The sequence below is a fragment of the Coptis chinensis genome, chromosome 2, assembly GCF_015680905.1.
Source record: "Coptis chinensis isolate HL-2020 chromosome 2, ASM1568090v1, whole genome shotgun sequence".
Lineage (NCBI taxonomy): Eukaryota > Viridiplantae > Streptophyta > Magnoliopsida > Ranunculales > Ranunculaceae > Coptis > Coptis chinensis.
This window is the reverse complement of record NC_141457.1, coordinates 86,389,453-86,401,739: the sequence shown is the minus strand read 5'-3', so window position 1 is coordinate 86,401,739 and position 12,287 is coordinate 86,389,453. Positions and strand designations below refer to the sequence as shown.

Here is a 12,287-nt window from a genome sequence, read left to right as displayed (position 1 = left end):
CTTGGTTGGTCATTATCTAATTAAGATTTGACGTGAGTAGTGTGTAAAAGTATATAAATATTGGGCTTTGATTGTAGACTTTTTTGACCGCCTAAATTGTCTTCGTTTTATGTTGTATATTGTATGGACAAGCCATAAAATAAAATGGTATGCGAAACCGCATAATTGGTTAGTCACCGCCTAAGAAAGATTTGATGATGATGATGTTGTGTATTTTTGACACGTGACGATATTGAGATGTTAGGAGACATTATATTCCTAATACGTTATAATAAATAATGTATGCGATACGTGGAAGCATTGTGACATGACATGATATAATACGTTATAATATATTGATGCAATATCTTGGAGAAATGTATATACACTCCATTATTTTATATGTGAGATGCTAGTATAGCATCGGTGAATATTTGCCCACCTACCTGTGGCGTTGTCTGCAATAATATATTGGCACGTGAAAAGAATGAAAGTGACTATGAGATATAATTGAGATATTTCTAGATATTATGGCTTAGTGCAATAAGGTAATTGACCGCACGATGATATAGTAGAAATGTTTATGAGTCATTAATGTATGACACACGAATAAATTACGAACGAAAATCCTAGAACCTAGCTACCACAACTCATGTGATTGGCCATTCCGGCGTTTGATTAAAATTTGAATGGCCTTGGGCCCCCTTCCGGGCGTTCGTTTAATTTGAATGGCCTTCGGCGCTGACCCTCCGGCGCGAATCGAATAATTAACTTGATTATTCCGTTCGCAAAATAGAAACGATGATCGCTAATATTTTATGCCGAATAGTGGCGGTGCTTACATAGATTTGGCTTCCGTGTGAGGATTTACGGTGTCGCGGCATCCCGCCGGGTGGTTACGCACGAGTGGCTCATTATGTAAGGGGAGGCATGTGGATGTACATGTTAAGTTGGGTAGCGATTGTGGTAGCCGGGAAACTAGGTAAGACATAGATACGACGTGATTTTAGGGACACAAAAAAAGAAAGCCGAAATAATCTAATTATGGTAATATGTTGGTAAATGATATATCTCTAGATAGATGATTTGTATATGGTTGGTTGGTTATAGTTTAGTTAGAACCTAAGGCGCTCGATGGAGGAACTACATGCCTTATTTATTATGAGTATAGTTTGTTGTGTGGTTAGTGGGAAGTTAAGGCGCCTCAGTGGAGGAACTACCTGCCTAGATTAGTGTACTTAAGAATGTTAAAATTCGATTGGAGGAACTACCTGCCTTTATTATTGTGCTTAAGGATGTGATATTAGTCGTTGAAAGTTAAGGCGCCTCGGTAGAGGAACTAACTGCCTTGTGGATTGTGTATAGTTATGTATAATTATATGTTGTTTTTAGGGCTACTCACACCATCATTGTTTATAATGCTGACCCGATTTGCATGTTTGCTTATCGGGTGTGTTCATTCAATGAACATAGTTGATAAGTTTTGACAGGTTTAGTGATGAAGAAGATTGGTTGCTGCTTGTGGTTTGCGTTAGCATTGCATCTCAGGTTGTGTTTTGTTTTCCCTTGAGGTGATATAGATTTTCAGTTGAGATAATATTATTTACATTTTCATTTGTAAATTGTTTTATAATGAAGAGGACTTTGTTTAAGTTAAAATTTTTATTAGTTTTAATTATCCGCATATTTTAAACTGTTTATGGGCTTTTGGAAGTGGAGAGTGCGTCACACCTCGGAGATCGAAGAGTCGGGGACAAATAATGTTTTTCCGAATTCTGTCGAAATTCGGGGTGTGACAGTTTGGTATCGGAGCATTTGGTTAGCTTAGACTAGGGTGAGTCTAGGTGATTCTCGGATCGTGGTTTATGGGTAGTGTTTAAGAAGTTTTATTTTCAAAACTATTTCCGCTAGTTGTTTTACTTTTACAAAGAAAAGAAGAGATATAGAAATAAAGAGAGTCAATATTTTTCTTGATTGGTTTGTATGTGTAATGTGTATATTTATATTAGTTACTCTTGTGGAGTGCATAGGAAATGCTTTTATTTTTCCTTATCATATGAGGAGTGGTTATATGGGTAATATGTTAATTATTAACGGATTTGATCCAAATGATGTGTGCTGCTAAAATGTTGTTTTGTTGTTGGTGATCATTTTCATGTGGAGTATGGATTAAGTACGACCACATGTCTGTGAACTTTGTATTTGAGTGTTATGATATTATTCAATAAATAATAAGATATTTTAATCTATATTGAATGAGCTGCATTAACTGATGAATGAGCTGCATTAACTGATGACTTTGTGACGTACTGAGTAAGGAACTAATTGCCTCGGTGTTGGAGGAACTATCTCGCCTCACTCATACACGTTAATGGATGAATAATATTTTAAAGTATAAGAGATTAATCTGTTAGAGGTGATTAGTTAGAAATAGATTGAATATAATAATAAAATATACGTGTATTCTTTTTGAGATGTATATACTTGCGTATATACGTGTATTCTTTTTGAGATGTGTATACCTACGTATACACGTGTATTCTTTTTGAGATGTGTATACTTGCGTATACACGTGTATTCTTTTTGAGAGGTGTATACTTGCGTATACACGTGTTTTCCTTTTGAGATGTGTATACTTGCGTATACCCGCTTTCTTATATTATTGTATATGGATGAACTATTACCATGCGTATATGATTTATTAATATCGTTAAATTAGTTTCACATGATTTTTGCATATTCGAGTATTTATTCTTAATTGTTTTGTTTCAGTCTATATGATTTTGATACATGAATATGAAAAAAATTCTTTTTGGATACATGCTATATTTGATCCAGTTGCAAGCATGAATTAGGATTCAAGGGTTGTTTTAAATTTAATTTTTCTGATAGCATGACTAAAGTAAATATAGAGTTTTATTGTAGTATCAATGACATGAGTGATTTTTGTTTTAAGTGTGCTAGGACACTAATTTTTCTTTTATGCATGATAATAAAAGACTCCATAATGTTGTATGCATGGATGAACTTATCCCTTATGATTTATTAGTTTAAGTAGAATATTAATTTTTCGTAGAGCTTGCTACGTGTCGAGAAACTGCATGCTAAAAAGATATGATATGTTTATCTTGCGTATAAGTGACAGTAATAATTTGTTTTAATATAGACAGTTAAACTGTAATAGGTTTTGTAATGGCATGAGGATATATATTCGGGTATTATTTAAAATAATTAATATCCATGTTATCTTGTTTAAGTTTAATCAACGTGCATTCTTGTATAGGTTCTAAGTTAATAACCAACGTTTTTGTTCGTATAGCTTTACTTCCGAATCTCGGGACGAGATTCTTTTGAGATGTGTATAGTATGAATATTTTTTTAAATACGTTTTTTCTATTTAGTAATTAATTAAATTATTTATTTTCAAAATTCGTCGGATTGGACTCGGGATACGTGGGCCTGGTTTTGGGCCCGAGTCGGTGTTGGGCTTGGGTTTCGGACCCAAGTATATAAACACTTTTTCTAGAAAATAGGGTTCATAAAAATAATAATATATTAAAAATGGAGGCAGAGAGAAGCTGGTTTGCTGGAGCGTTGGAGCGCGACGAATCGGGCTAGGAGGATTCGTCGAGCTGTTCATACAGGTGAGTAGCTATTTTGCTATTTCACCGGATTTGTAGTTTACACACATCGGCGTATATTGTTTCGTTTTTACACTGTTCATTATCCTGTTGTATTGGAATTCGTGCTATTTGTGTTATTAAATTTTATTAAATTCGGATTTATATTAAACTGTCGAAACTGTGTTAAAATTGGGTAAACTGTCGAAGCTTCGACAGAGCATCAATCAATATCGCCAAAACAAGATGTCGAAATCGTGTTTTTGACGGGTTGAACTTTCTATATTTGTTGTTGGAGTTTGGTGGTGGACCGATGAGGGTCGAAATTAGGGCGATGGAGCTTGGAGGCTTAATGGCTCTGTTTGAACCGTGGTTTTTTTTGTGGGTTGTTTGGTGATTGGGAAGTGAGGGTTTTGGTTTTGACGATGGAATGAGGGTTGTTAAAGCTTTGAGCACAAATGCAATGCAATGGCGCCAACGAAAAAATCGTTTTTTTTAAACTTTGTTGTTTGGATTTTGTTTGGGTATTTGAATGGATTGAATGGTTTGTAGTGATGGGGACCGAGTGTTGTGAAGTGGGGAGGCGTTTGAACAAGCTTTAATGGAGGTCGGCACGCTTCTAGATCTAGTTTTGGGGAAGGTTAGATCTAAGGAATTGAGGCTTTGGCGTTAATTAATGTTAGAGGGTTTTTATTTATGAGTAAAACCGATAGGTTGGAATGGGTAGGTGATTAGGATTAGTGGTGGCGGATTTTTGGGTGGTGGTGGAGGAAAATTTGGGGAAGAAGATGCAGCTTGTAAGTTGGTTGGGCCTTGGGCGAATCCACTTGCTATATGGGTCGACCTTGTTTTGTTTGCTTGGGCGCCGTTCTTTTGTTTTGTTTGGGCGGTTTAGATTGTTTGGTTTTGGGCCCAAATTCTATTAGTGGCTTGGCGAAATTTCGATGGTGGTTGGCCGAAATTTCAGTTTTAGTTTGATGTGGGCTGAAATCTAATTTAAGTGGTTGGGCCCTTTTCTATTTGTTTTGTATTTTTGGACCAGTTTAACTTAAGTTTTGGGACCAGTTCTAATATTAGTCTATGGCCCGTTTCATTTGTATTTTTGGACCGAACCACTTAACTGTTTTTGGGCCCGTTTCTGATATTGCATGGACCAGTCCATTGGACTTAAAATAGATCTACATGGGTCTTTCACTGTTTAGACTTTCGGGTTCTAAGGTTTTGGCTTGGCCAGTTGGGTCCGAACCATGACCTTGGGCATGAGCCCATGAGCCATGTACCTTTGACCTTAGCCATGAACCATGGCTATGACCCTGAACATGTCGAACACGAAAACGACAGTTTGACTTTGACCAGGACCTGTTGACTTTGACCAGGACCTGTTGACTTTGACCTTTGACCATGGACGGTTGACTTTCACCTTTGACTTTGGCGATGACAGTTTGACTTTGACCATGGCATGTTGAGTTTGACCTTGACCATGAGGTGTTGACCTTTGACCGTTGACCGTTGACTGTTGACCGTTGACTGTGGATGTTGACTTTGACCAGGACAGTTTGACTTCGACCAGGACATGTGGACTTTGACTTTTGACCAGGACATGTGGACTTTGACCTTGACCATGACGTGTTGACCGTTGACCATTGACGGTTGACTTTGACCGTTGACTTTTCCAGTTTTTCACATATTTGATCATATGGATATATATAGTAAGAAAATATTGTTGATATTGTATAACTTGGTTGGTCATTATCTAATTAAGATTTGACGTGAGTAGTGTGTAAAGTATATAAATATTGGGCTTTGATTGTAGACTTTTTGACTGTCTAATTGTGCTACGTTTTATGTTGTATATTGTATGGACAAGCCATAAAATAAAATGGTACGGAAACCTGCATAATTGGTTAGTCACTGTCTAAGAAAGATTTGACAGTGATGTTGTGTATTTTTTGACACGTGACGATATTGAGATGTTAGGAGACATTATATTCCTAATACGTTATAATAAATAATGTATGCGATACGTGGAAGCATTGTGACATGACATGATATAATACGTTATAATATATTGATGCAATATCTTGGAGAAATGTATATACACTCCATTATTTTATATGTGAGATGCTAGTATAGCACTGGTGAATATTTGCCCACGGGAGTGTGGCGTTGTGCAATAATATATTGGCACGTGAAAGAATGAAAGTGACTATGAGATATAATTGAGATATTTCTAGATATTATGGCTTAGTGCAATAAGGTAATTGACCTGCACGTGACGTGATATAGTAGAAATGTTTATGAGTCATTAATGTATGACACCTGAATAAATTACGTAACGAAAATCCTAGAACCTAGCTACCACAACTCATGTGATTGGCCCTTCCGTTTGAGCTTAAAATAAAGGCCTTCGGGCGGCCTTCGGGCGTTTGGGTTGAGTTGAATGGCCTTCGGCGACCTCTCTCGCGAGTAGCCGAATAGTGGCTTTGATTATTCCGTTCGCAAAATAGAACGATGATCATAATATTTTATGCCGAATAGTGGCGGTGCTTACATAGATTTGGCTTCCGTGTGAGGATTTACGGTGTCGCGGCATCCCGCCGGTGGTGGTTACGCACGCGAGTGGCTCATTATGTAAAGGGAGGCATGTGGATGTACATGTTCGGCGTTGGGTAGCGATTGTGGTAGCCGGAAACTAGGTAAGACATAGATCTGACGTGATTTTAGGGACACACAAAGAAAGCCCGAAATAATCTAATTATGGTAATATGTTGGTAAATGATATATCTCTAGATAGATGATTTGTATATGGTTGGCTGGTTATAGTTTAGTTAGAACCTAAAACCTCGATGGAGGAACTACATGCCTTATTTATTATGAGTATAGTTTGTTGTGTGGTTAGTGGGAAGTTAAAGGCCTCGATGGAGGAACTACCACCTAGATTAGTGTACTTAAGAATGTTAAAAGCTCCTCGATGGAGGAACTACCTGCCTTTTATTATTGTGCTTAAGGATGTGATATTAGTCGTTGAAAGTTAAAGGCCCGGTAGAGGAACTAAGCGCCTTATGGATTATTAATATAGTTATGTATAATTATATGTTGTTTTAGGGCTACTCACACCAAAGATTGTTTATAATCTCAACCCGATTTGCATGTTTGCTTATCGGGTGTGTTCATTCAATGAACATAGTTGATAAGTTTTGACAGGTTTAGTGATGAAGAAGATTGGTTCTTTGCTTGTGGTTTTCGCGTTAGCATTGCATCTCGTGGTTGTGTTTTGTTTTCCCTTGAGGTGATATAGATTTTCAGTTGAGATAATATTATTTACATTTTCATTTGTAAATTGTTTTATAATGAAGAGGACTTTGTTTAAGTTAAAATTTTTATTGGTTTTAATTATCCGCATATTTTAAACTGTTTATGGGCTTTTGGAAGTGGAGAGTGCGTCACACCTCGGAGATCGAAGAGTCGGGGACAAATAATGTTTTTCCGAATTCTGTCGAAATTCGGGGTGTGACAATGAGCATCTGATCTCTTTTCACCCAGGCAATATAGGCTGGGTTTACAACATTCGTGAAGCTACCATTTCCATTATTATGAGTAAAAAATTTGGAGGGACAAGAATCTGTACCATCAATAAGACCATGAAGATCATATGTATTGAAAATTGGTAAAAAAAGAGACCTCCATTGAAGATAATTTTCCTTCTTGAGCTTGATTGGCACCATATTTGAAATATCACTACTAAAAAAATGACATATTATGACGCTTGTTTTTTATCTATCTTGACGGCTTTGTTAAAAACCGTCAAGATAGGTGTTTTAGTAATATTTTTATGACGGCTATTGTAATATTATGTCGTGTATGACACAAGCGTCAAAAAAATATAATAAATTTATGACGGCTAATACAACATTATGTCGTGTATGACACAAGCGTCAAGAAAATATAATAAATTTATGATGGTTGTTGTAACATTATATCGTGTATGACACAAACGTCAAGAAAATATAATAATTTTATGACGGCTGTTGCAACATTATGTCGTGTATAACACAAGTGTTAAGAAAATATGGTGGTGTTTTCTAAAACAGTCAAATTAACAATAGAAGAAACCGTCAACCTTCTCACAATTTTTTGGGCATTAGTTAGGTTGGACCATTTTAGCTTCCAATTAAACCGTCAACAACTTCACAAAAAAAAAAAAAAAAATCCAAAATAATAGACTCCTCAGTCCTCACTTATGCAAACCGCAATAATGAGAAAAAGTTCCCCTTGCAATGAAAATTCTCCCGCTCACCCCAATTGTTTTCCCTGCCGGATATTAAGGGATTGACGTTAGGGTTATGCCTATTTATTTTTCTTCCCCTTGCTTCCATTGCAAACCCTAACTATTACGCCTTTTTTTTTCTTGAAGATTTCTATCAATCTCTGTCTACCGGCACTACTATTTTTCTTTTCGCGAAATATTGAGCTTGGAAACTTAGGGTTAACTAGGTCAATTAGACATTAGTTATGGGTAAACCAAAACCCCCTTTCTACGCGAACGGATTCAGCAGGTCTGCATATACGCTTTCTTCCAATTCTCTAACTTTCTTTAGCACGCTTCTCTCTCCAAACCTGAGTTTGTTGGATTGATTTTATTTTCTCAGCTAGATGATGAAGAATTGTTATCGGTGGAGTCGCAGAGGAAGAAGCACGGCAAACAGGTTTACACTTCTCTCTCTCCCAAGTCCCATTCTCCCCCTTTCATATAATTAATTGTTTTTCAATTTCAATTATATAGTATGATTGGGTTGTTAGGATTTTCAATTGGGGTTTTAAGGGTTTAACTTCCGATAACATTGGTATATTTCAAATTCCACATTGGTATACCGCTTACATTTTCAGTTCTCTGTCATCGTTTAAGCATAGTATGGGTGTGTTCATTTTTTTAATGATTGAATTTGATTTCCTTTTAATTAGCTGAAACAAACAATGGTATTTGTTAATTGTGTGAATATACTGGCCTCGTGCACTTTTTTGGTTGTTTGATCAATTGATTTCGCTGAAAATGGACTGAACTGATTTCAATGAATCCTTGCTCTTTTGTGTTTTAAGCAAAAGTAATTTTCTTTGTCAATAGTTCATGGAATAATTTCAAAGCTTTCGATTACAGCTATATATTTTTGTTTTTGGGTTTTGCAGTGTGTTAAAACGTACTATTGTCAAGATACATACCCAACTAGTGGTTGTTACGCAACTCACTTGCACAAACCTATTCACGTAGTTAATTAACACCAGTACTTAATTAAGAACACCAACAACTCCCTGGTTTATTAGATTCTTTGTAATGGGTCACGTACAATTGTTTAAATCTTATACGGTTTTTGCCCCAAAGTTGTTGTTGCTTCAGGTGAGCTCGAATTCAGTTAAGGAAGCCCAACACTTTTCAGTTCAGTAAATGGTAAGCGAAACTTGAGGACTCCAATTCAAATTCCTTGGCTTGTGTTCCTTGGGTGAATTCTATTTTGGAAGAGAACATCCTTGCTTCCATTGAAATTTTACTCAGCTAATTGGTTGAGCATCAAGGTGTATGCTTCGTTCTTTATTATTATAACAATATGGCGCACATTCAAGAAGAGTGAATTAATTCACCATTTATGATCACTATTTTCTGTTTTATGTGGTAAGTCTGATCCTAAGGCATACAAGTGGCATTTTAATTTGGAAATGGAGTCTTTGTTTGACTTGCTTTGTATGACATGGATTCTCCACTTTGTAAGCTTTTATCGTGCCACATACTGACCTTTTTTCTATTTTTACTTAACAGGAGTGAGTACCTACAAACAGGGACCTTCTATTGTACATCCTTGTTGTAGGTATATCAATTTGATTGTGAACTGCTTGCTTTAAGTCGAATGAGTATAATGCATAGTTTTCTGCTAATGCTATTGTAGTATGTCTACTTTATCAATGGGGTTTGGTTGTGGGTGAAGTTTACAATGGTAGTTACTGATTTTAGACTGTAGAAATACTGGTTTGAAGAATTGAAATCTATGGATATGTATAATATTGTTGAAATATCTCTCATATTATCAAATTGGGAACTTCTAACTCCGTAGTCTTTATTTCTTGTTCACTTGAATGATAATGGGATAATATTCTCGTTGCTTGCTTATTTGTTTTTGCCTTATGGTGTGAGATTCAAATCATGGATTCTCATTGACGTTCGAACATAACTTAACCATGGATCAACAAGCGGTATTGCTATAACACCAACATTCGGTAAAATAAAAGAATGAAAGGTGCTGATAACAACTAGCTTGTGAATTCAGGTATGCTCTTCGTCCTCTGTAATACACAATAATATAAATAAATAGTAGGTTAACTATCTATTAGCTTCCTTCTCATGCCTGATTATCAATATGATTGCAGTTTAGGTGATGAATGCATATAAGATGGGATTGAATGATCTATAAATCTAGTCTTGCATGGATGGTCATGCCTTTGCATGCCTAAGATCACATTAGTATGACGAAGAAGCCCAGATGGCAAGATAGCAACAGGTTTATCTTTGAGGGTTCATGCAAGCACTTGAGTTTCAACTTTCAATTTCGTTTTTATAATGTTGTTTATCATTATTCTAATAGGTGACCCTTGCTGTCCATGTACTCCTTTCGAGTCACAGTGGAATTTCCGTGATGGCATGATCCATGACTCATGCTTCATTTAATTTTGAAATTTTGGCAAGAGTACAATAGTATTTTATATAGAAATGTTGAAAATCGTGTTTTCTTTATTATTGTTCATTTCGGTAGAATTGATTTGCTCATTTCAGGTGCATACTGAAGTATTTTTCAGTGACCGCCCTGTGCTAAGGGTATGTAATACAAAGGAAATGCTTGATAAGCACTTGAAAGCAACAGGAGGCCGGCAGAGTTTTTTCTCATTTCCTCTAGAACCGAATGGATACCTACATATAGGTCATGCTAAGGTAATATCTTCTTTCAGTGAGTTTCTTGAGATTTTTATTTTCTTTGGGAATAATTGATCAATTACTAGTAGTTTTATAGGTTATGTTTGTTAGCTTTGGCCTGGCAAAAGAGAGAGATGGATGTTGTTACTTGCGGTAAGGTCCCTCTTAGATTTCCTTTTTTGCTTATGGAATAATGCTTATGACTTGACAAAAAAACATTTAATCTAAAACATTGTAATCCTCCCCCCCTACCCATTCGAACTCCCAGTTTGTTTAATTTTTTGACCTTGTTACTTGGGCCTTTAGGTTTGATGATACGAACCCTGAGGCTGAAAAGAAAGAATATATTGATCACATAAAAGAAATTGTCCAATGGATAGGTTGGGAACCTTTCAAGGTATGTCTCATTATTTATGGAAAGATTGACTTTTACAAGTGCTTTGAAAAACATCTCACACTAATCATTGTAAATAGTTTCTTATGGCACTGGGGAGGATGCTTTTACATTGCATAGCTAACTATGCTAACTTCATTATCTGGAACAGAGTAAAATGTTTTAACTTCTGCACATTTATACACCTATGTTGAGCATCATGCTTATACGCTGAACAATCTGAGCGCTTAACAAAAAAATATAGTCGCTAATCTTTTATGTAGTGCATGTAAGGCCTGTAGTGGCAGACTCTTAACGTAAAGTCGGATCAACAGTCACTATAAGAATATTAGAAATTTCTTTGATTGCATTGAAGAAACAATCCATTTATACTTTTTAGATTTTAAAGATGCGTATGAATGATACTTTTTTTAGTAAGATAATATGTTCTTCTTTTCAAAGAAGAAATGTTCAATTTAAGTTTACCCTTGAAGGATTAAAGCTTGCAGTTGCAATTGGTATCCCAAGAACTGTTATTTCTCATACTAATTGCAAGTATATAAAAAGAACAAAGATGATTGTAATTTCTTTGTTAACTTATATAGCTAATGGAGTTGGCTAACACTAGGAAATATACAAGTGCGAACCTTATTGAAATTCGTTCGGATTTTATCGAGTACATTTCGAATTTAGGTCTGAAGTTTTTCCACCATACATTTCAAATTTAGGTCTGATTACTTATGTTCTTTCCTTTGCCTATTAGTTAAAGGGTTATTTGTGTACTTGTGGTAGATATATATACAGATCAGATATATCCTATAGTGGTGTACGTATGTTATTTGAGGCTTAACCAATATGATTCTCTGTCATAGTTGGTTGTATCTATTTCGTTTAGTAGTTATTGACTTAGTGTACTGTGCTAACACATTGTTTGTATATTTTTTTAATACTATGTAGAAGTCGTTATATGATTATATTTTTAGTTTACTTATTAAATAAACTAACACATTCTTCTTTATATTGTTTTTTAGGTTATAAGTGAGAGATTACACGGTAGCTCAATTAAGTTTGTTTGAGATGGATTGGTTGATTAGCAATTTGTTGGATGGGTTATGTTAATTGCATTGTTGTTGGATTATGAGACTTGTTTGATTTTGAATCAAGTGCTTAAGTTATTTAAATTTTTCTCCGTGAATAAATCGTGTAATATGAACAAGTTCTTGAAATGATTTATGTTGGTAATAAAAGTATGATTTTTGTTTCCATAATGGACTCCAGCTATCAGGTGTCTGAATGTATTGGTTTACAGGAATTTCAAATTTACAGGGAAAAAAAAAAAGTTATGACGACTTCCAAAGAA

The 12,287-nt window shown here is 35.5% G+C and overlaps 1 protein-coding gene across 13 annotated transcripts; it reads left to right on the top strand.

Annotated features, from left to right (window-relative positions):
- The first annotated feature begins 7,815 nt into the window (after positions 1 to 7,815).
- Positions 7,816 to 12,195, top strand: LOC147518555 (glutamine--tRNA ligase-like). Of its 13 annotated transcripts, none has more exons than XM_086590375.1 (10): positions 7,817 to 8,155; positions 8,249 to 8,305; positions 8,992 to 9,042; positions 9,409 to 9,457; positions 9,781 to 9,913; positions 10,014 to 10,144; positions 10,229 to 10,572; positions 10,652 to 10,707; positions 10,861 to 10,951; positions 11,959 to 12,195. In XM_086590375.1, exons 7-10 carry the CDS (start codon positions 10,354 to 10,356, stop codon positions 12,001 to 12,003), a joined length of 411 nt encoding a protein of 136 aa, XP_086446501.1. In that variant the 5' UTR covers positions 7,817 to 8,155; positions 8,249 to 8,305; positions 8,992 to 9,042; positions 9,409 to 9,457; positions 9,781 to 9,913; positions 10,014 to 10,144; positions 10,229 to 10,353; the 3' UTR covers positions 12,004 to 12,195. The 13 variants fall into 13 exon arrangements, with proteins under 13 accessions (XP_086446507.1, XP_086446508.1, XP_086446509.1 ...); XM_086590374.1 differs by having other exon boundaries at positions 8,977 to 9,042; XM_086590376.1 differs by lacking the exon at positions 8,992 to 9,042.
- Positions 12,196 to 12,287: the final 92 nt, after the last annotated feature.